At 41.5% G+C, this 25,259-nt stretch overlaps 2 protein-coding genes across 4 annotated transcripts; one reads left to right on the top strand and one right to left on the bottom strand.

Moving 5' to 3' along the window:
• Positions 1–790: 790 nt before the first annotated feature.
• On the bottom strand, positions 791–6,495 carry LOC105186184 (transferrin-like). Its single transcript, XM_025301061.1, has 6 exons — positions 6,317–6,495; positions 4,707–4,933; positions 4,187–4,490; positions 2,656–2,999; positions 1,638–1,888; positions 791–1,525 (listed from the first exon to the last, which is right to left on the bottom strand). Exons 1-6 carry the CDS (start codon positions 6,390–6,392, stop codon positions 1,345–1,347), a joined length of 1,383 nt encoding a protein of 460 aa, XP_025156846.1. The 5' UTR covers positions 6,393–6,495; the 3' UTR covers positions 791–1,344.
• A 698-nt stretch (positions 6,496–7,193) lies between these two features.
• Positions 7,194–12,746, top strand: LOC105192656 (uncharacterized). 3 transcript variants are annotated; one of them, XM_025301059.1, is made up of 10 exons: positions 7,194–7,937; positions 8,015–8,089; positions 9,276–9,397; positions 9,467–9,791; positions 10,372–10,402; positions 10,640–10,852; positions 10,979–11,140; positions 11,291–11,506; positions 12,045–12,199; positions 12,428–12,746. In XM_025301059.1, exons 1-10 carry the CDS (start codon positions 7,504–7,506, stop codon positions 12,603–12,605), a joined length of 1,911 nt encoding a protein of 636 aa, XP_025156844.1. In that variant the 5' UTR covers positions 7,194–7,503; the 3' UTR covers positions 12,606–12,746. The 3 variants fall into 3 exon arrangements, with proteins under 3 accessions (XP_025156844.1, XP_025156845.1, XP_025156843.1); XM_025301060.1 differs by having other exon boundaries at positions 7,204–7,937; positions 10,300–10,402; positions 10,979–11,053; XM_025301058.1 differs by having other exon boundaries at positions 7,206–7,937; positions 10,300–10,402.
• Positions 12,747–25,259: the final 12,513 nt, after the last annotated feature.

Raw genomic sequence — 25,259 nt, 5'->3', positions numbered from 1 at the left:
TTGAGGTTCTTCATGGAGAAATCCTCTGTCTTGGAACAAACACCATTTCCATTTAGTGCGTCGTACATAAACTTGCATAAATTTAACATAGGTTTAAAGCCGGCTCCTAAGGTTTTCAGGAGCATTTTCGATATCAAGTCCGTGCCAGATAACGGTAATAAACCTCTTTTGTGCCTTGAAAGGGATTTTTCCAAGGATACATCCAAGGATTCCATGGATACATTAATGGGTTAATTTGTAACCAAAATAAAAATGGCTCGAGTGATGCCCGAATGTACAATCGTGCTTGATCGCAGAGAAAATCATCGTGGAAGTCCATCGAGATCGGCGATATAGTACCGCTGCTATTTCTTATGATCGCCGCTTTGTTCGTCAGCTGCGTTGTCCAAATCGTAGAACGCATTATCTATAAGAGTTTCTTCAAGTAGAGGCGATTGGGAATTAATAAACACGATGGCACAGCTGAATGTGTGAACAGAGAATGCTGCTTGTTCGTTACATTCTTGTTTAATATAATTCTACCGATCTTTCAGTCGTTTAATCTTGTTTTAAAATTGTACATTATTGTTTCGTACACTATTGCAGCCCATTCCACGATATAGATCCCGATATAAATAGCACAAATACATTATACCACATTTCAAATTTATACTTATCTCGATTGCCGTGTTTGTAAACAGTCTCACGGCACTGCGTAGTGTATCAGGAGATTTACCGTAATTCTCGGCAATTGCTCGGAGACTGACTAAAGGAACAAAGGACTTGTATTACATCTTGTACATTTCTCATATATATCGCCGAAACTTTAATTTATTTTCGTTGAATTTATAGTTCTTATCGTCACCAAGTTAATAATTAATAGTACACTTTTACATATATAGTATTTAAATAACGTTGCACATATTAATTAATTGATTGTGAATCATCCTATGCGTGCAATTTACAATTGTAGAGCCATGTCGAAGAATATTTACTGGACGAAATGTCACAAAAGGACAATCTCGAAGCCTGATTTGACCGAGAAGAAGGAAAACATAAATCTGAGTCAAAATGCCAAGTTCGTTGAAAGTAAGAGCGATATGAAAAAGAAAAGAGGACTATCAGCGGGTAATGCGGAAAATCGGAAAGACGATGTCATGTGTACGACGTCGATACAACAGAAGCTTACCATCCCAAGAAAAGATCAATTTAAAATTTATCGCGACGAGGATGAGAGATCGCGCCCGCTCGTGCGGAAAAGCGCGTGTAGGAAAGAAATGAGAAGAGGGATTAAGAGAAGAGGCTCAGAGGAATCAGCAGTTTGTACGAAGGCGTTTGGAAGAGAGGAGCATACTCGTGACGATGTCACGTGTACGACGTCGATGTAACAAAAGCGACGATCGGTTTCACGTTGTTGTACTCGCTGATCGCCTGCTTCACCGAGCTGCTATCGATCACGGTTATGTCTGCTCCGTTATCCCTCACGGCCTTCAAGCAAGCAGCCTGATCCTTCTCCAGGATGCAGTCGAACCTAGGTCGGGCGTCTCTGTAACATCATTTAACATCATCTATCATTGTGGGAGAAGCGTCGGTCGAAGCGATTGATTCGTATGTTCTTGTGAGGCAAGTTCGCAAGATACGATTTCACAGGCGATCACCTGAAAAACGCGGCCCTAGCGAGATTCCAACACTTGTTCAGCGCGTTCGCATCCGAGACGCACCAACGGGCATCCCTCTCGGGCGCTCCGGAATTCCTCTCGATCACGTCCATATATTTCGCGCTCTTCAGGTGCTCTTCCGGCGACACCGGCGGCGCGGCGACAGCCAAGGTCTTCTCGTCGAGCAGCATGAGGTCCTTCCACCAATCTGCCTTCTCGTTCTCACCCAGCTGGCCCAGCTGTGTCAATTCCTGAAACGTTGCGGCAATTTCACGAATTTTAATCCGATTCAAATTGATTGACTTAACATCGAATTTAGAAACAACTACTTTAAGTTGAAAGTTGAAAGTCCGCCAGAATCAATTAAGGCAAGTTAACAGATTTTTACTTTCCAATTTGTTAATTTATCTTTTAACTCTTTTTGATTTAGCTATTGTCCAACCTCGATTGTGCTCGATTGTTTGACTTTGTATACTTGAATACTCGTATAAAATGTATTCGTGTCAAATATACAAAATGAGCTTCGCAAAATTGTTCCAGCTGTCAAACAGGCAAAGACACACCTCCAAAAGGATACACGTCGCTATCGTTTGGTTTCTCCACAATGTATCCGAAGCTACTCGAGAAGAAATCAAATATGGCAACATTTATGCGTGATATGGCATGACCAGGCAAGCCATAAGAAGGCATTATGAGTGGTCCTTATCCGGTCGGAATGTGGCAACTGTCTTGCAATCTTTTCCGAATTATATCCTGACTGCAGCGATGACCATCATTATTTGGATGCCTGATTTGGTCCTGATGGACATTTCATCAGGTTTCTCGATTTCAGGCAATTTTATCAGGGCATTATGCAGCATTGCGTTTCACTCCTTATTACGTGCCGGATCCGATAAAGTTATCCGGGCCCTATTTGAAATTTGGAAGCCGGATGGGGGGGAGGGATTTTAATACGGCCATGGGACGATGTTCTGGTCGGGATACTTTCAGATATTTCTTTGTAAGTAAATTCACGTACCTTCTGAATAGCTTGCACATTGTTGGCGTCGTCTCCGTTGGTCATGTATCCTTGCCACGGTCGAGCGGCCCACGTGCACGGCTTCGTGTCGGCGTCGATGGGCACTTTGCTGCCGTCAGAACAGAAGTATCGGAAATCAGCCGGATCCTCAGAGGTCGGTACTGCTGGTGTCACTCCGACAGGCAGACCGAAGAAGCGTTTCACGTAGATAACCTTCGTCCAGGCGATCTGGCCGCCGTTGTGAGCCAGGCAACGCAAAGCGCCCTCATATCCGGAGTATTTGTCTGGATAATCGCACACGTCCGGTTTCTCGCAAAGAGCGCACATATTGCTGTATGTCTCCTCTGCGAATTAAGCGATTTTTAATGTTTTCGAAGAACAAAGCAAGAGAAGTATCGCGGTAGTAATAAATAAGTAGTTGCGCGAAGTGTCTTTCGAGCGGCAAGTTTTATGCAACGCAATTTTATTCCCGACAACGCGAAACCCACTCCATTCCGTAAGGAAGTTAAGTAAAAAAGTTACGAGGGAAGTGAAGAATGTAGCAAACGCGCGCGTCGTCGTGCCAAATCGTCACAAAGTCACTTCTCATTTCACCACTTAATTTCGTTTCTTCTTAAATTTCATAACCCGACGAAAAATAATTATATACGAATTTTGTCTCCGAATGGCCATGTATAAATATGCGCAATTATATATGTCTACACACTCTCTGAAAAATTGCTGTTGTAGCAAACAGTTGAAGTAACTGCTTACATTTATAGTAGATCATGATGATAGACTTAAAATTGAACGAAGCAATTTCTTCTTTTCTACCTTTTGACAGTTTTTCGGCCTCGGTGTAAACGTATATATAATTTCATATGATTGTATACATGACCATGTATAAAGACAAAATTTATATATAGATCGTATTTAATAATATACAACTTATTTATATAATTATATAAAATCACATGTAATCTTTTTTCATCGGGATGCACGTATCTTTTTGGCTGACTTTCTTTTGGTCAGAATCCTTCAATTATGCGTCCTGCCGCTGCGAATGCGGATAATTCAACGCGAAAGTCTTCTCGCGAAATCGTGTGACTTCTCGTGTGAAAATTCTCGCGTTATGAATCCGATTCAATGCGGAGCGATGACTACTGATGATCAATCATCAAGATTCAATCGGACGACTGATGCGAATGATAACAAGCCGCGATGACGTTCCGCGGGACATCATGAGGATACAATTCATATATAATTATACGTGAGATTTTATATAACGACGTATAATCTTTTTCTATTGGGAAGTGTTCCGTTTACGAGCACCGTCGCGCGCAATTTTCTCCTACTTGCACGGCTGCGCCGTAGCCCCCCCCCCGCAAGTGTGTACAACACAAGCCGCGAAATTAGTCCACGTCGGAAGTGGCGCGACGTGCGACGCGGGGCGTCGCATACAAGCGTCGTTTTGCAGCTAACAATATTGTTTGTCGGCGGGTTCACCCACGTGACATAATTGACTCAACTTTCGCAGATTGCTGCCACTTACTGAGCCTCTGATTGATCGCGGGATCGGGTGACCACGTGCCGACCAAGCAGCCTTTGTCGAAGAGCGTGCTTAGAGCGCGAAGCTCATTCTCGCGAGCGGAATATTCCGGGTTGTTGACATCGGTCAGCACGCCCATCGCGGTGAGTTTCGTAATGGGAATTTTGTAGCCGACGTTGAGGCCTACGCCGGTGTGGCAGGACTTGAGGCCCCTCAGGCCTTGGACGTTGTTGATGTCCAGGTCCTTGTGCACCACCGCTACCGCCTCGTAACGATATATCGCTTCGGGCTCCTCCTTCGTCCTCACCTGATGGAGAAGGTCAAGCAATCAAGAGATGAAGCGTATTACGCGCACGTAATCGCGCGCGATTGCGACGCGGAGAATTTCAACGTTCATCATAAGTGCGTCGCTCGCACGGACGATTTCTCGAGACGAGCGCGAGCGATGTCTACGCGGGAATAGGCATCTTTCGACTCTTCCGTCCGTTTAATGCGGCGAACCGCAGCTACCGCAGGGAATTACCTGCTCGACAATGTTGTAGCCGGCCTTCTCAGCCAGCTTGTTCTTCGTCGCGAGGTACATGTCCTCAGGATCGACGGCGACGTTGTCCGCCTCCTTCCAGCCGATCCTTTCGATACAGTCGTATCGGTCACGCCCGGAGATGCACGCTATAGGGTAGCCATGGCTGGCCGAGTCCTCCATCATTTTTTCGCACTCTTTTGAGTACTTCTCTGGGATGCACATTGTGACTGGAACAACGAACGGAAATATTTTGTTTTCTTTCGGACGTTGAGAGATCACAATTTTGCGCAGCTGAAGGGACGATGAAAAGCTACTTGAGATCCTGTGGACCTATTTTCTTTGATTTTTAACGATTTTGTTGTCGCTATCGTCAAGCTGTCGCGCATTCTTTTCTAAAGCACACCTGAGCAACGACAATGTAACGATAGTCTTGTTAAAAGCTAGGAAATAATTTTACCGTTCTGGCAGAAAAGTATTACCGGGTACTTACTTTATATTTCATTTTGTATTTTTATATTCCATTTTTTATAATTGCTTAGGAGATGACAGATAACTTTTTCGTCCACTCCGATATCACCCACGAGTTGAGCACGCGACGCATTGTGATTTGAACCCGCAAAATAGTCAAACGGACAAAGTATAAATGAAATTCGATTGAAATACAATGTCCGTACAAACTTAATTTTACTTTGACGATACAATTGGCAAAAGGGTCTTCTGCGACTTTCTTTATTGAAAATACAAAGATAGAAGGTACTCCGGAGTCATGCGAGCGCCTTTTAAAACGCGAAAATCCGTTTTATCGTTATTTATGATTTTTGGCAGTACACGTGTTGAATTGGAATTTTTTGATCCAACACAACACGCGTCTTTTGTTTTGTTAGCTGTCGTTTTTGCAAATCGAATCGCTCAACACGTCGAGCGTCGCATAATTTCCGCATGATGAGACAAAGTGATAAGAAAATTAACAGTCGACGTTCTAATCTTCCCAAAGACTCTCGTGGAACTTTTCGAATCCCGAACAATAATATATTTATTGGTATAAATTGGTACAATTGTATATTGATTGCAACACATAATAATAAAATTTATTACTCGTACGAGTAATAAAATTACTGAGCACCAATCATTTATCACCGGCCACTTATCATTGCCAGTAATACTTTTCTGTTAGGTTAAGAGATAATAATCCTATTGATAAGCTATAAATATAAAAATATTAATATTATTAATATAAAATATTAATACTGTTAATAAATATAAAAATAAATCGATATATTATAACAAATATAAAATTATATATACCAATTTTTATGTCAATAAATATAAACATCACAAAAACGTGAAGTATAAAATATAAAATATAAAATATAAAATGTGAAGTATAAAAATACAAGATGAAATATGAAGTCCCCAGCGTAATAATTCAAGTGCCGTCGAAAGTCAACGATCGACGAAGACAATGGTGCAGGTTGCATGAGAGTTCTCAAAGTGCTTTATCCGTTTCGCGCAGGATAAAAGTAGCCGGTTGCAGCAGTTTGCAAGTTCCCCGACCTATCCCTACCGATCAGTCGTCAATAATCAAGTGATAGTCCCCAAGGGTTACTTACACACTTGTTCCGAGGCGATGACGGCCGAAGTGACCGTCATCGCGAGGACGGCGAACACCGTAAATCTGCGCTGCATCTTGCTGACGAGGGCACGCGGAAACGGAAACGTCGCGAGACGTCGAAGATCGATCGATCGACGAGAGAGCAGAGTGGAAACCAAGCGAAGAAGCTGATCGCGACTCGTCAAGATAGTCCGCAGCGGCGATCTACGTGCGTTCTTATATAGATACGGCTTCTTGTTCCTCGGATTTCAGCTTCGTGAGAGGAGGGGAAGAAAGAAGGAAAGGAGGGGAGTTTCTCTCTTTCCCCTTCGCGCTCTCGGTGTTCTTCGCCGTCGCTCTTTCTCCGTTGGTTTCGCATGATCACGTCATCGTCGTCATTATTTATTCGATTTCTCGTCTCCTCCGTGGCGATGGCACTCTCCAGCTTCGCTGGCGGGTCGCCTTTCGAGGAAAGACTGGTTCTTTTCTGTGCTCCCCGGCGTTTCGCGTTATGCGAATTGTTATGTCGAGGTGATATACACGCGGCAAGCGGGAGCTCTCTTCGAGGTCGATGAGGTGATACCACGTCGAAATGTCGAAGCGATATGATATGGAAAGAGAAAAAAAGATTTGTTCGTCAGCTGTGTTGTCCAAATCGTAGAACGCATCATCTACAAAAGTTTCTTCAAGTAGAGGCGATTGGGAATTAATAAACACGATGGCACAGCTGAATGTGTGAACAGAGAATGCTGCTTGTTCGTTACATTCTTGTTTAATATAATTCTACCGATCTTTCAGTCGTTTAATCTTGTTTTAAAATTGTACATTATTGTTTCGTACACTATTGTAGCCCATTCCGCGATATAGATCCCGATATAAATAGCATAAATACATTATACCATTATACATTTCAAATATACTTGTCCCGATTGCCGTGTTTGTAAACAGTCTCACGGCACTGCGTAGTGTATCAGGAGATTTACCGTAATTCTCGACAGTTGCTCGGAGACTGACTAAAGGAACAAAGGACTTGTGTTACATCTTGTGTACATCGTACATTTCTCATATATATCGCCGAAATTTTAATTTATCTTCGTTGGATTTATAGTTCTTATCGTCACCAAGTTAATAATTAATAGTACACTTTTACATATATAGTATTTAAATAATATTGCACATATTAATTAATTGATTGTGAATCATCCTATGCATGCAATTTACAATTGTAAAGCCATGTCGGAGAATATTTACTGGACGGAATGTCACAAAAGGACAATCTCGAAGCCTGATTTGACCGAGAAGAAGGAAAACATAAATCCGAGTCAAAATGCCAAGTTCGTTGAAAGTAAGAGCGATATGGAAAAGAAGGGAGGACTATCAGCGGGTAATGCGGAAAATCGGAAAGACGATGTCATGTGTACGACGTCGATACAACAAAAGCTTACCATCCCGAGAAAAGGTCAGTTTAAAATTTATCGCGACGAGGATGAGAGATCGCGCCCGCTCGTGCGGAAAAGCGCGTGCAGGAAAGAAATGAGAAGAAGGATTAAGAGAAGAGACTCGGAGGAATCAGCAGTTTGTACGATGGTGCTTGAAAGAGAGGAGCATACTCGTTTCTTAACACCTACTGCTTCGTACAGGTGAGACGGACGTTTTCGATAAATCTGGCCAAAAATTAGAAAGAAATTAAATAAAAGTGTGTTACTCTTTGGAGCAGGGCACGTTCTTTGAGCAACAACCGAAATAGAGTTTCTTTACGTGAAAACAAATTGCACGGATCTGTAGATCAGAGGTAATTCTATGTTCATACATGTGCACGATATCAAATATTATCATTAGTAATACATCGCATATAGAGTTTCCAATCCCGGATACAATTTAGGATCCCGGGATTTCGGGATTTTTTGGATTCCATCCCGGGATCCCGGGACTAGTCCCGGGATTATATATATGTAAAGAAAGAAACAAGGAATATTTACAAATAATAGAATTATTTTATTTATAGAACGTTCATAGACTTTTATGAACATTACAAACGACAAACAAAAAGTAAAATTTCAATAAAAATGAAAGCAACTTACATTAATGATTGCACAAAAACCGTTACAATTAAAAATTAAAGTTTTTGTAATAAAAATAAAAATAATTATTTCTTCTTTTTCACATTGAAGAAGTGACTTTAAAAATAATAAAACATAAATTTTGTTAAAAAATATCTGATCGAGGATTCCGGATTCAAGTCTGTGTTGCGCCAGTTTATTCGCGAAATTTAAAATAGAGAACTCCCTTAATATTTAAAACAAATAAAAATAATACATGGAATTAAATTAAAAATATAAATACACACTTCTCTAGCAAATGCTCTGAAACCTCAGTAATAAGTAATAATTATTAAAGTAAAATTTTTGTAAAACGTAAGTATTATATAGACACTGAGCATTAAATTTTGAAATCCCGGGATTTGTGATGTTGAATCCCGAGTATTTTCGGGAACAAAAATTTGGCCGGGATCCCGGGATCCCGGGATCCCGGGATCCCGGGATTGGAAACTCTAATCGCATATTATATACTTGCGGAAAAATTCAAAACTTATTAATTATTTTCGATATTTATCATAATCGGTCGCTTAAACATCAATTTTTTCCCGATATGTCATTTAACTTTGCTGTAGGAGAAATGATACCGTCTATATCTATGCGAGACGACTTTTAATCACATGCCGATACTTTATAAACCAAGTTTAAAATTTCTTAAAATGTTCTCTGAAAAGTTTTCTAAAACGAAAGGAAACAAGAAAAGAGATATTGTGATATTTTGGGCTTTCACGGGACGTAGAGAAATGTTTGATTTGTTCTTCGGGTCCCGAAAACTGAATTCCGGATTGTCCCTCTCTCTAGAACATTTTTCTACAATATCTAGAAGAGAAGTTCTATCTAAAATCAAACAAAAGCTGTTATATATTAATCGATCGTCTTTAGATGCTGTTCCGAGAAGAGAAAGTCCTCATGCGCACAGAGAAACCAGCATCTCTCCAACGATGTGAAGAAACGGACGTTATGCAGTATCCAAACGTGGAAAGACAAGATGAGAAAATCGCACAGTTAGTGTTTTACGAGTTTAATAGACGCTAAAACCCGTCGAGAACTCCTTCACACGTTTATCTTTTTAGTCGATGTCGTGCCCAAGAGCTCTTCAACTACATATACCGTTGCGGTGAGTGCGGATGAAGCGCGTGCCAAATGTAATCCGAAAAACTACATTGACTTTGGCCCCAAAATCTCGCGTCGTGAATTCAACTCAACGCGAAGCGGTGAGTTTACCAACGAAAAATCAAACAATTTGAAGACTGATACGAACGATTACGTCAATAACAAGAAGGATGACATTTTACAAAACATCACCAAGAATACAGCGGTGTCGTATATTTCGAACGAATTCGTTATGATTCCGCAAACTGCGGCATTTTCGGGTGCACAAGCTGGCACTGATGCGAGGTAAATTATAATGTAATTAAAGATAATTATAATTAAAGACAATTTGTATGGAAACAAGCGGAAAGTAGGAATTCTGTCGTCAGCGTTATCAGTCGCGGAGTTTAATTTATTTTCCAAGTATAACAATAATATTGCATTGATATTATAATTTTTTGTTTGAACTTGTGAACATTTATAATTGTGTTATGTTGCTTTGTTAAAAGGAAAATTATAACATTGATTTTGGTTCGGAATTATTTCAAACTAAAAGTCATGAGGACATATTGAGTTAATTAAAAGATTCGATTAATATTTTCGATAATTGACGGTAAATGTGTTACAAGTAACAATCCGTCAATAATGTTCCGCTAACACATCAGCAGAAGATGGCAAAATATTGTCGTCTTTTGATAGATAATTTGTCTTGGATATTGAATGTAATAAAGTCAAATTTGACTGAATAATCAAGCCGAATTTTTTGGCTGACTAATTGGAATATACTTTGCTTAATTTGCAAACATGTTTTTAGCATGTGTGCTTGTGATGACAATCAACAATTTACGGGAGAAATAAATTTTAACTGTGCAACATTTTCGCGTAGTCCTAGGAGACTATTGTTGACTCCAACAAAGGTAGGACGCACAAACTTCTATAAATAGAATGATGAAATAATCTTATTCTCGATACACGTAATTTAATATACTGTCTCTAACGTTGGCTGGCTTAATTTAACATGTTTAAATATACAATTCTCAAATTTATAGATTTATAAATAGTTATGTACTTTTTTTATACTATAAACAAACTGGAGATTACTCGATTATCCACTTGCTACGATACTTAAAGAAACGCTTGCATCTTTCGCAAAGGTACATCACGGGCAAAACGAGGCAGCAAATCAGTTTTTGATCAACGAAGAGGACATCAATCAAATATCGTACGAGGATGATTATTTAACGTATTTGCCAAGCACGGAACGCGAAAGGGAGGAGAATGCTCCGAAGCTTTCCTTCGGCTTTCTGCGCGGAAACATAAACGCGCAACAAAGGAGAATCATCGTGGGATATTTGATATATCTTGGCGTGAGTTTAATAAAAGCACTATCGGTTGAAGCCCCTTGCAGGGGAGAGACGCGACGAATTGGCAGAAAATACTTTTCAACCTCGCACGTCGAGCGTCACGATTTCCACGACTGTGATCATTTCCAGACACATTGTAACTACGAGTCTTCTATCATTTACCAAGCTGTCAAACTGTTTGACACCGCTGTTGACAGAATTACGGTAAACACGGAGCAGATACAGCTGCTGGCTATAGCGTGTCTCTGGATAATTCTCAAGAGGGATTTGGCTAATTATAAAGTACCATCGGTAATCCAATCTTCCGTCTTTGGAACAGAAGAAATATGAATACGTACATATGGCGATTCAAAGAATCGTATTGCAATCTTGATTAATTCATTCGTCGAATATTTCACGAGACCGAGAGATTCCTCGCTGTATACTTTTTTCCTCTTTCAGGCAACCAAGATGTTGAAACTGGCGACAAATGTGTACGACAGAAGAGAGGGATGTTTGTTGATATACGAGAAGAAAATACTTTCAGCTCTCAAGTTCAACGTGCGGTTCGCCGATCCGTTTTCTTTGCTTATGTATCACATATCGAGTTTGAATCAAACGCTTCGATACCTCGATCAAGATGAGATCATGCGTGTCTACTTTTGCGGTAGCTATTTGGTACGGATGCAAAAATATATACTGCGCACGCTAGAGATGTGCAAATTCAATCGTCGAAACATGAATTTTTAGTTAACGGCATAATTGATAACATAGTCTGCAGGAGTCAATTGCTGGATATTATTGCAAGTAATTTTAAGTCGCGGGAGAACAATTTTCGGACGTATGATAACGTACGAGAATTTCTTTTCAAACTTGCAACGTACGTGGGGATCAACTTTTTACATAAGAAAAAGATTATCCTGAACTATAATTACCATAATATTATAAAACTCTATCCTGTTCTTCCCTAACTGCTTAATCTTATGAATATAATCGATTAATTTTATTGATTTATTCTTTTTTTGCGCATTTTATTTTGTGTTAGATTTTCGCAATCTTTGAATAGTTCGGACAATTCGAACAATAAGGATTCGAAAGTCTTGCCTGATTCGATTCGACGCGACTCGATTGCGAATAGTTCGCACATCTCTGATATAATACGATCTTTGATATGCCAACGTATTCGCACGAATATCAGTGATCTTTTCCTTTATAGATCGACGTAACCATGTTAGACGAAAGCTTATGCATTACCTCAGTATTCGTGCTGGCAATAACTGCTTTCGAATTGGCGCTTGATTTCGTTCTCGCATCTAATAACACGGACCAAACGTGGCGTCAACTCTTGGGAAATAAAGAGGCACTTGCGATGTAAGTAACTTAGGAAATGAAACGTAACGAGAGTGTTGTTTACCGCGCGATAATTATTATTGAAGGTGGAAAAATGTATATCGGCAAATTACAATTGTTGTTATCAGGAAACACAATTTGTAACACGTGTGCGATCCTAAAGTTGTGTACACAACTATTATTATTGCGATACAGTCTGATCATTTGCAACTATTTTTTGTTCACCAACTCGAAATTCGTTCATTTTAGATGGGAAGAGGGACAGATCTCTTTTGTAAAACAAATTATGGTAAAATTGGTTCTGCAAACGGGGAATCCTTCGAAGATTATATACAGGAAATATCAGCGCAGCAGAACCTGCAAAGTCTCCGACTTCATTGTCAAGAGTGCGGAAAAGGCCGCAGAGAAATTCAAGCACGTTATATGATATATTTTATCGTTAATTTTTATTCAATCTGCTACTCGCCGATGCACATAACGTAACATGCAGGTCATGGTCGTGCTCGCATTTTTGTACCTCAACAAGTGTCTATCTTTAAGATATTTTAAGATATTAAGATATTAAGATATTAAGAAACTTTAAGATATCTTAAGATATTTTATAGAAATCGAACGTAGAGTTATATAATGTAAACATGTGCTGGAAAACAAATATATATATATATTATTTTTTATTTTTTATTTGTCGTAAGCATTAAGAAACGAGAGATTTCCTCCGGGCCCTTCGTTCTTCGCGTTGAAAAGCGTGTAATCTGTATCACGGCAACATTACACTTGCCAGCGCACAAACATAAGCGTGATTGCCGACGATGATAGCGGTTTATTCATGCGACGTTTTTTTACAAGGTATACCCCTGCCACCGAAGTACCACACTCAACATTGATTATTTCTCAGCAACAAGAGGAGTAATATCACATTTATCACATAATACATAAAAATGCGCGCCTCGTCTTTTAATGATCGCTGGAACCATCCTGGGCTGCCCAGGCGTCCCACTTGTCCCACGTGTTGTCGATGGACATCAGTTCCTTAACGTCATCCTAAAGACAATATAATGCTTAATGAGAACTCATTATACTTCTGTATACTAGTAAATATTCAAAAAAGAGCCTATTCGATCGAAGATGGATTGACTGTATGTTTGTACCAGCAATATGTACTTTCTCATCAAGCAAACAAAAAAATTACTATATAAACATAGTGCCTAAAACGCTTAGCTTAAAAGCTATTGTCGGATTAAGATTAAAAGAATTCATTTTGATGTCCCGACAATGGCAAGAACGGCTCGATGAGAAGGATATATAATTATACGTAACCAGCCCATCCTTTCTGAAACATCCTGTATAAATCTTTTATATAAAAAAATATATATTATATATTATGTCAAATTATATATTATGATTCATACATGAATTTTGTTTCTTTATAATTATATAAAGTTATATATGTCCACACAAAAGAAAGCGCTGTTGAATGACGAAAAGAAGAAATTGTTTCGTTTAATTGTATAATTAATCATTACACATTCATAATCGTATCCCCGTACCACAGTGTTTTATTTTAATGTGGACACGTATAGAAGCAAAATTATGTATACAGGGTGTCTCAGAACTTTGGGACACGGGCTCCGTAGGGACATGGAGCTAAGTGAGAAGAACAAAAAAGTCCTCTACCATAATGTGAAAATCGTAATAGTTTTTTAGTAATAACCGCGTAAAGTTTGGCGTTTTCCACGCCCATCGCGGCCTATAGACGCTCCGCGGCAAGCTGTGTGCGTAGGGGCTGAGCAATAACGCGTCTCGTGCTAACTGTCGCGATGGCGTCTTGGCGCTTTGACGCAGCGTGCCGGTCAGCGTGGGCCCCGTTATCGCTCAGCCCCTACGCACACAGCTTGCCGCGGAGCGTCTATAGGCCGCGCTGGGCGTGGGAAACGCCAAATTTTACACGGTTATTATTAAAAAACTATTACGATTTTCACATTATGGTAGAGGACTTTTTTATTCTTCTTACTTAGCTCCATGTCCCTACGGAGCCCGTGTCCCAAAGTTCTGAGACACCCTGTATATTCGACATATTTTGATATTTTTTTATTCAAAGATGTTATTCTTATTATAATTGACGAAATGTCAATGATATCTAATTTGACTTTAAAAAACTATATCGAACTAAAACTTGATTAATACATACATGACAGCATTTTTATTATAATAAAATGTTCTTGTAAATTCTCTTTATACGTATACGGTATAATGTTTTATTTAAGTTTATATAATATTATAATAAATAAATTATAAACCTTCATTATAGAATATATTGTAATAAAAATGCTGTCATATGTGTATTAAACAAGTTTTAGTTCGATATAGTTTCTGGTGCAGCCGCACCAAGATTTTTTGTATCAAATATTTTTTATTGCATTGTTATAATAATTAATTTGTTACAATAACAAGTAAAATAACCATATAACTCAGTGTTCTAATAAATAATGATAAATTTTATTTGTAAAAATTTATGTTATGGACATTTTTTGTAGCTAGATTTTCTTGAATATTTTGAATAACATAACCTTTAAAAAGATAGTTTTGTTTAAATATTGGACACTATTAACAAACGTGTAAAATTTTTATAACACGATATAATTTTTACTTTTAAAAGTTTATGTACATATATTATAAAAACTTATGTTATGTACATAATACATATTTTAAAAAAGAAAATAATTTGAATTTGAGATTTCTAAAAATATTAAGTTAAGTATACAATGATCATATATGTTAGGTTTCTCAGTTGGCACTACTGTTCTAATATATCACTTCTTTTTTGTACAGTAGAAAAGTGTTGCAGAGTTTTATTATAGTTATAAGTTTTACTTGTAAAAACTGATGTACACATATATATATACAATAAAAAAAAATAATTTGAGTTTGATACTTCTAAAAATAACACAATACGTGTTGCGCTTGTACTTGGCGCCTTTTTGTACCTTTTTGTTTAAAAAGGTAAGTTTTATATAATATTAAATATACGTAACTGACTAATTCTCTAATTTCTTTATAAGAGAATTAAAATTGATACGAATCTTTCTTTTATCCGACTTAATTTGTTGAGTAAATTAGTGGGATAAGTACCTGCAAGATGAAAACAACTTGTCATTGCACTTAGACAATTTTGTAACACTGATTTATAGTATTGATCAATATCCGATTTTCGGTATTGATTTAGTCTTTGATTTCTCTATAAAAGAAAAAAAGATTGATACAAATCGTTTGTTTATCCATGTTAATTTGATGAATAAATTCGATATTGATCGGTATTCGATTTTCGGTACTGATTTCTCCTTTCATTTTTCTATAAGAAAAGAAAAAATTCAGACGAATTGTTCATTTATCCGCGTTAATTTAGATATTGAACGGTCTTCGATTTTCGGTACTGATTTGCTCTTTCATTTTTCTATAAGAAGAGAAAAATTGATACGAATCGTTCGTTTATCCGAGTTAATTTGATGAATAAGTTAGATATTGATCGGTCTTCGTTTTCGGTACTGATTTACTCTTTCATTTCTCTATAAGAAAACAGAAAATTAATACGAATCGTTCATTAATTCGCGTTAATTTGATGAATAAATTAGGTATTGATCGGCCTTCGATTTTCGGTACTGATTTATTCTTTCATTTCTTTATAAGAGAAGAAAAATTGGTACGAATCTTTCGTTTAACCGAGTTAATTTGTTATGTAAATTACAGCGGTAGCTACCTGAAAAATGAGAACAAGTAGTCATTGGACAATTTTCTGACACTGATTTATGGTATTAATTGGTATTCGATTTTCGATACTGATTTACTCTTTCATTGCTCTATAAGAAAAGGAAAAATTGATACGAATCGTTCATTTACCCGCGTTAATTTCTTTTTTATTATATATAAATGGTCCATGGGACGATTAAATATTCGAATACATGTTGCCGTATCAAAGTCTCCTCTATAATAAACGATTTGACACGTCTGGAGACGCATGATGTATCGTTGCCCGCATCCCATTCCCTTCGTCCTGCTTCCCTGTATAAAATGTCGAATTGGAACGTATTAAAAAGTATTGACATTTTGAATATGTCTGAATTCTGAATCTTTTTGATTCGAAGAAAAGGATTGAAAAGTATGAGTTTCCATTAAATTTTACTGCGCTAAATGCGAGACGGTCTCTTTCGCCCGGGTGCCTCACCAGGGAAATTTCTCTGGTACGCTAAATCCCGTAAGGCCATCAGTCTTTGTAGTATATCTCGTCGGTGCATAAGGTTTTTATATTACCTGTACATACATATTTTGAAACATTTTCTTTGGATATTATATCAAACGGATTTTGCGTGTCACGTAATATCCTTCGGACTACACGGACGTTATTATTTTGATCATTTTGATTTCTTTGGTATTCATTGAATTATCCAGAACGCACAACTGCCATGTTGAACGATTCAATTGTCGTGTGAAATGTTTCGATTTTCACAAATTCATATAAAATTTTTCATTTTTCACCGATTCACAGAAGTCTTTCACTTTTTGTTAGTTCACGCTAGGGAAAAGATTCATGATCGCTGCCCCGAGCAGCTGTAACGCTTTTCAAATCATCTATGTCGGCGCGCTTTTACTCCTCAGATTTCTGTCATTAATAACTCGATAATTATTGCGAATCTCGCAAAATGGTATGGGACTTTTATGTTTGTCTCAACCCAATCTACCCTCACACTTCGGGTTGGCAGATTATTACCGGACACTTCGTATGATATTCATGATATTAATCATACACAATGTCAATTCTTTTTTTTTTGCACATGTTAACATGTTAATTCATGTTATAAACGCGTAACAATATGCGAGACCATGTTTGTCAAGTACGCTATTATGGTTGTAGCACGGACATAAACCGCCTAAAAATGGATGTAATACGGACTGCCACTACATACAGGTTTTACCGCCGAAACCTGAAAGTGGATGTAGCATAGTAGTTCCCTTCTCAAAATGGATGCAGATGGCGCCCTTTCCCAGTGCGGAAAGTCGGTGTCGTCGAAAACACCATGTTGTCCGCTCTCACGTTCCTCTCTGCCAAGACTCAAACCTTATCCAATAGATTTATCAAACACCGCTAGATGGCGCCAGGCCCCCTTCTTTAATTGAGTTTTTGCAGAGTCTAACTGATGGGTAATTGTTTGAAACTGTAGTTCCAAAGTTTCCGCTACGAACCGCCACTATTTTTTGTCACAAATCGAGCACGTAATAAGACTCAACGATAAATCAGACGTGCATGTATTTTCAAGTTGTACGGCTCCGTAGTCGCTTGGATGTGCTACTGTTTTACCGTGAAAACAGGAAAACACACTGGACTGTCATTTAGACAAAAATAATGATGATATTCAAGTGGTGGGAAAGCGTTATACAAACATTTTTAATGTCGAGATATTTAAAGTTTGAATGAATGTTGCCACTCTTCGCCAAGATGCATCGAATTTAACAAACAACGGCAACTGCCCAGTTTCTAACCTCATTTTTGAGCTGACTTCTTATATAAAAAATGTATGCATGTCAAAAATCTGAGGAAAACTTTAAGCTCTCCTTTGATCTTTTTCACAGATCGATTGTACATTGATTTGTTTACTCTTTGTAAATGATCAAAGCTGACAAGCCGTATTTTGTTTTGTTAAATAACTGAGTGAAAAAAATTGCATGGCGATCTGCGCATAGATTGAAGAAAAATATCTGCGCTTTCAAACAATAAAAGTGGCCTGCGATTTCAAATGGTCATTTATATTTAATTTAAGAACTTTATCGAAAATCTTATTTTCCAGGAGTCTAAATTTATATTTGCATAACACCGTGAGAAATGAGTAATTAACTTTTATATTCGATCTCTGCCAAGTAGACATTAAGTTTAAGCTGAAGTAAAACTCTTCTCGAACAAATTTATTAATGTTACTTTATGAAAGTTATGGATAATCTTATAGATTCTTCTTTCGTATTTATAATGGAGCAAAATAATTCTTCAATTTTTAGACTCGGCATATCCGGTCAAATTCGGTCGTTAGAGAGAAAAAGTGAACAATCCCAAGTAGCAAAATGACATTTAAAGATGTCATTATGTGTCATTAAGACGTTTTTAAATTTCATTATAACGTCATTAAGAGACGTTATCTTGCTATCTGGGATTCTCTTTATTTCTGATGCAAGAAAACTATAATGCCACGTTAACTATCGCACTATTAAATATTTATGCTCGTAAAAATGTATACAGTTTCTCCACCTCGAGTCTATGCAGTCCCGGTGCAGTTAAAAAGAACAAAGTTCGCTACTTGCAAGTGAAATGAGAATCCGCTTAATCTGACGTGAATTGCGCTACCGACGAGCGAAAATTCTCGAGCAGGATAAGCTCGAAGGCAATTCAAGTAGGCAATTCAATACAATCATCATAAGTTTTAACATGACATTTATCTTATTCCACGTGTTTTTCTGACAACCCTAGCATACTCGCCGACGAACTCGCGCGATTTATCGCAAATAGAACAGTCGTCGACGTGCAAAGTATACGCCGACTGTCAAACTTCTACGCGATCGATGAGAGACGAAAGGTTTAGAAAGATTTGAACATTGTACGAGCCGCCCGTTCTGACGAGATATCGATATGAGCACCGTCGCGGTTTTCAGGATGTATCAGTTACGCGCAATCGATACAACGAGAGCGAGCATTCTCTCAAGATATATCGGGTTGGTTTTCATAAATGAGTTCCATTTTACAAGAACAAGCAGAATTTTGAGAAAATTGAAGAAACGCGTGTTGCGGTACATTTTAATCCGTTGAATATCTCCTCCATTATTAAATATTGCTCGTTTAGAGAGGATAATTTGTTAATTCCATCATCGAAGAGTTCTCTCGGCGTTCTGTTTAACGCAAAAGTTGTTCACAAGTTCGTCGACCACCCAGCGCGACACTATGAAAATATTTGTCGTCTAATGATAATTTTCGAGTGACCTAAACGGATGAAAATCCGACCACGAACTGATCACGAAGGCTTCAGAATTTATTGTTGGATTATTTTAGCCGTATGTGGTGTCGTAAAACAAAATCACATTGCTGCGATCGATAAGAACTCGCTTCTCTTCGGTATAAGCACTCGTGAATGATGCATTCTCGACTAGCTCGAATAATTAGATACCGCGGGTAATGCTAGTTTCTCAGAAGAGGTGACTCAGTAAATATCTCCAGCGGAGCTTGTGAGACAAACATCTCAGTACAATGTAAGTCGATAAAACTGTACTGCTCAACATCTCGAATGTTCTCCGCACAAACCGGGTTTCTGCGCGACGGAAAATAACCGGAAACCTGAGCACTCGAGAATAACTTGACAAATACCTAAATACGCTGGCAGTAATGAGAAATTAACACCTGCGAGGAGTATTCGAACACGCCGATTTATCAACAATATCTCGAAAGTGTCTTGAAGGAAACGCGTTTCCACGACGCGAGTTATCCTTGTAGGTCGCCCGAGCTCTATTTTTGGCATCATCGAATTCGAGATACACGAAGTGCTCGCTTTCGTTCCAAACGCCATCAAGTCCAACATACACCGTTCGGATGCTTGATGAAATCTTTATTAATATTTATGGCGCAATTTTGTGCGCCTTGCTCATTCGATCAATCTAACCGGCGACAGCCGGTCCGCTGTTAGCCACTGCTATTCAAAGCGATAAGTGTTAAGCGTCGTCTACAATGGCAGTAAGCAGTAAGAAGTAAGCGTGAATAGTAAGAAATGGACCAACCACAGTTGATTATTTTTGTCATAATCGACTATGATTGCTTTATTTCTTACTGCTTACTGCCATAGACGACACTTTAGGATCAGTTCCGCTTAAGGACAAGGACCAAGTAACCAGTACAGCACAAAAGTTGCAGAATACATTGCTGCAATATTGCAGCAACGTTGCAGCAATGTTGCGGCAACTTTTGTGCTGTATGGGGGAAGTGGCACATATTTACACAGAGATTTTTACACAGGATGCGCTGGAACAAGCAAGAGACGGGAGAACGTATCGGTTTTCAAAGTAGCATATTCGTTGGGTCATCGCGTACTTTTTCTGTCGTAACGCGCGAGGCCGAAGCCGGGGATTTCCCTTCGGCTGCGAGAGCGAGCAACGAGATGTCGCATTGGCGCGTTGTACAAGACCGGAGATAAGCTTGTTGCGGAGGTAAGCAGTTGGAGAACGCGCGATACCAGTCATGAGGCCGGCTAATTAGGGCTTCGGGCAGCCGGTCTGATTATTTTTCGGCGAGGAATTGCGCGCGCGCGCGCGCCGCGCGAAACGCACCGCGGCGCGCGTTCGATCGCGCGCGCCCGTCCGCAGGATCAACGACCTAAGAAAGTGATATAGGTTAGGTTTAGGGGTATGCGCGTGGTATGCGGAAGCGGGATGGGTGTGACGCGAGAGCGGAGGGGTGCAGGCAGGTCGAGGGTGGCGCGTTGCGTCATTGGATGCTTGATGTCGCAGGGGCGAATCTCGCGCTGCACTCGGGCCCGAGACCGGATGTGACGCCGGGTAACCTTATCGATACACTCTCGAGACGCGCGTCTTGAGGAGCCTGGAGGAGGGAAGGGGCGAGCGAGGGCGAGGGGGTGAAACTTGGAGCTTGTGGAAATCAAGCGTCGGTTTACGCACTGCGGCCGTCGTTCGGTCGAGATCGGGACGAGCGGCGGGTCACCGTGAGAAGAGGGAGGGAGAGAGGGAAGGGGGGATAGTACATATGCGGTTCGAAAAGATGGATGGGTCGTGGATGTAATTCTCCGATATCATCTAGTCCGCGCTTCTAAATACGGCGCTTCGTGCGACTATTTTCGGAAAAATCGATCCCGCAAATGCCGGTCGTGGAGATTCCTGGCCGCGCGAAAAACGGGTTAATTAAAGACGCTGGAGGAACAGCCGGTCTCGGAACGAAGGATGGAGGAACGGGCTTCTTCTCTCTCTCTCTCTCTCTCCTCTCTCTCTCTCTCTCTTCTCTCTCTCTCTCTCTTCTCCTCTTTTTCGCTCTGTCTGTCCGTTATCCTTTCTCTCCCTCTCCCTCCCTTTCTCGCCGCGCACCAAGTTCTTCGCACCTTTGCGTCGCACGAGAGCGCGTTTTATCGATCGCAGAACGACCTCGCTCACGTCTCCTACTCCTCCTGAGGTCAGGAGTCGGGCCGGATTTTCCCTCCCCGCGATTTTCGCTCTTTTTCCTTGCGATGCGCCATGACTCGACTCTCCGAGAGTGTGCGGACAGCATCCCTCTTCGCCGCCGCCGCACCTCCACCTCCGCCGCCTCCTCCACCGCCGCCGCGACGCTCCGCGCCGGTCGTCGACTCGCCGTCGTGCGTCTCATTGACGAGCTCTCCCGCGAGGAGAGAGAGAGAGAGAATGAAGCGACGTGCGGCGTCGCGATGAGGATCCGACCAGGATAATCGTCGCGCGGCTCGAGGTATCCTCTCTCATTCTTTTCCGTCCAATTGGCTTCGGCGTACACGGTCGAGCCGATCGCGAGAGAGAGAGAGAGAGAGAGAGAGAGAGAGAGAGAGAAATATGAGATGGTTTCAAATAGCCTCCCTCTCCTGCCCTTCTTTCCCTCTCTCTTCCCTCCATCTTTCGTCTAGAATCGCGTTGCTGTTAAGCAACAAGCCGCGGCCGGGCGAACACCGGATGACGATGTGTCACGCGGTCGTCGCGTCGAGGACGCCCAGCGTCCGTCTTAGTCATCGCGAGTCTCCTCGCTCGCTGTCGTCGTCGCTTACCTGGATCTTCGCATTCTCTTGTCGCGCCGAGGCGCGCAAGAAAGCAGGCCAGTCGGTTTTGGACGGATGTTTTTTTCGCGATTTTCTATCCTGGGCTCTCTCTTCCCCCCCTCTCTCTCTCTCTCTCTCTTTCTCTCTCTGCCGCGCGACCACGAGCACACACAGTCCTGCACGACGCAGACAAGGTCAAGGTCGTTAGCCTTCATTCCTCGGCAACCTCCTCCGTGAGCTTCATACGTATGGTCCTCTCTTTCCCTTTGCCTCTCTCTTTCGCCGCGTCGGTTCTAATTAATGTTCGGGCGAACGTTAGCGAGAGATTTCGGGATCCAGCGGGGAAATGGAAAGCCACGTGCGCGTACGCCTCGTTTACGGGCTCATTCGTGCGGATGTGTGTCGACGACGGGCGGAGACATATCTAGGCTGCGGCGAACGCGGATCCTGTCGCGGCTGCTACTTCGCGGACACGTGTCCCTTCGTGTATGCATCCTGCGCATCCTAAGCCGGGGATCTCGCGGAAGCACTCGGCAAGGCAAGGAGAAACTGACGCGTCTCTCGGAAGCCCGATTAGAAATTTATCCCATGGTCCTGGTCAGGTTAACTTCATATGGACATCAGGTCCCAATAAGGTAATACTATCGGGTCCTAGTAAGTCATGTAACGCGCAACGTAGATATTAGGTCCTTATTAAGAATTCATAGGCAGGTCCTCATTAAGTTACCTTATTGAATCCTTATTACGTTTTCTTTCATATTCATATTGTAATTCATATCATATGCATATAGAATGAATTATGAATGGTTTTTGTTGAAACTTGATAATGCAAATATCATATTAAATACAATGAATAAGAATCCCACCGCAGACGTGATCAACTAAACCATGTTATATCCTACACTAGGTTGGTACATCAAGGTCCTTTCCTATATGGACCCAATCATTATAACGTTATAAAGGTCTTCCTTATTCTCACACTGAGAAAAAATTGTATTAAAATTAAACAAATATTTGTTCGAATACTGTGACAAATGTTTGTTCGACTGTGAATACATTTATTTAAATTAAACAATTATTATTTTCTAAAATTCAAGAAAAAAATTTACATTCAGAGAACCTTTGTATCTCATTTTAGAAACTAGTCGCTTAATTTGAATAAATGTATTCACAAATTATATTCGAACAAATATTTGTTTAATTTTAATTTGTATTAAAATTTTTTTCTCAGTGCAATTGCCATCAGGATCTTGTAAGGACTGATTTAATTAGGATTATCCTTCATTCATCCTATTAGGTCTTTATCAATATCAGGCGTACCTGATCAAAATTTCTAGTCGGAAGCGTGCTTGAGAGAGAAAGAGAGAGAGAGAGAGAGAGAGAGAGAGAGAGGACGAATAGACAGCCGCGCGGAGGCATCGCGAAACGAAGGATCTCGCGAATGGAGGTGTCTGCGTTGGGAAAGTCTCCGCCTCGAAGAATCTCCCGGCCGCGTGAAATCTCGGACGAAAGCGTCGTAGAACGAAACGGTCTCGGCGTCTCGGCACGATCTCATGAGATGAGAGCGAGCTACTCGGACATTCCGTTGCCGCTGCTCGTGCGAACAGGTTTCCGAGCGATTGCGAAAAAAGCGAAAAAAGGCGGGAAGACGGCGGAGAAAAAGGAGGCGGTGGCGGCGGGCGGCGGCGTGAGCGGTGCGACGGGCTAAACAGAGTCATTCGCGCAGGATCGCTCCATGTAAATTACGAAAATCTCTACCGCGAGAGAGATTAGATTAGATCGTCGGTGCCCCCGCTTGCTCGCCCCCTCACCCCGCCGAGTATTATCCGAGGGCGACAATCTGAAAAGCCGATACCGTTGTCGATGAATCGAATTTTCGCGACTGCGCGGCGCTCGCGGCAAGAAGGACACTCGCGCGGCGGATATCCGCCGAGTGCAGAGTAGCAGGAAAAGTCGCTGCGGAGGAGCTCCTGCGACATCTGCGCGCTGCATCATCCGCGCGCGCGCGCGCGCGTGCGAGAGAAAGGTAGCTTCATCAAATAAGGTATTTCCTGGAGACTTTGCAAGCGCGAAAGTCGCTCTCGCGGAAGTATCGGTGTCGCTCACGCGGAAAATCGTATCGCCCTTGCCTTCAATCACGAGAGCCTGATTGAGGAACGAGATCAGCGAGCGTCCTTCCGCTTCCCGAGCGCCTTCGGGAAATCCCGCGAGTCGCGCCGAAAACCCCTGCCGAGACAGCCGGGTCAACCGGAAGTCAAGGCCACGCGGTCAATCGCCCCCGTGTGATCCGTCGTTATAAATAGCTTCGACTGTTTTTCCCAGAATGAAAAGATAGACTCGCGCCGCCGAAGAGAGACAGCGAGGAAGTCACCCATCGAGTGGCCTCGCGTGTCCTGTTCGTGACGAGAAGGTTCCGTCGTCTTCAGACACGTTTGTATGTCTTCAAGCTTTCACGCCGTGCGAACTCCGCGAGTCAACCAACAATTTCTGCGTTTTCGTCCCGGCGTGTACATTTTTTGACGTACATTTGGCGGCTCATTTCCTTTTCCTTCGGCAGCGATATGTCCTGTTGAAAGGTTCCGTCGTCTTCAGACTTCGGCTTCCCTGCAGCCGCTGCTCTCAGGATACCGTTAGTCAGCCAGGGGCCAAGGGGTTGCTCGAGACGCAGGGTGACATAACTCGCGCATCATATCGATCGCGAGAGCGCGGCTCGCGGACGCGAAAATGTTTCCATTAGCGTAATCAAGCCGCGAGGGGTGTCGTGCGGCCGCGTTTGGTGTTTGTTTTTCAAGAATTACCTCTCTCTCTCGCGCGCGCGGGTCACCCTTTCAATTTCGCCCGCGCCCGGCCCTGCCATGCCGCCCTCGTCCAGCGCCCCGACCGACAAAGCTCGCGCAGGATTTACCTGCTAATTTGCATATCATTAAAGCGACCGCATCGGCCGCCACCGCAGGATGTTGGTGACGTTTGGCGCTCGTTCGACCGGCGCTGACGGCGTGCGGACGGTACCGACGATTTAATCATCTTAATTATCCGCGACGACGCGTTATTTTCCATTTTCCATCCGCGCGCGCTGCGCCAGCCGCGCAGTCCGGCGTAAATCACCGGGCACGATCATCGATGAAACAGCGCAGCCCCCTCCCCCCTCGGGGTCGTACAGGTGTCCGAAGGGCCTGAACGCGAGCTCAAAGTCCCCGCATTTCCCCAAGTCTCGTTCTGAGCGTTCGATTGCAATCAAACCGGCTCGAGGACCCTCAGATTCAATTCCCCGGCTCGGTTCGCGCGAAAAG

This window comes from Harpegnathos saltator, unplaced genomic scaffold (assembly GCF_003227715.2).
Source record: "Harpegnathos saltator strain DR-91 unplaced genomic scaffold, Hsal_v8.6 scaffold401, whole genome shotgun sequence".
NCBI classification, from domain to species: Eukaryota; Metazoa; Arthropoda; class Insecta; order Hymenoptera; family Formicidae; genus Harpegnathos; species Harpegnathos saltator.
This window is presented reverse-complemented; position numbering and strand designations above follow the sequence as displayed.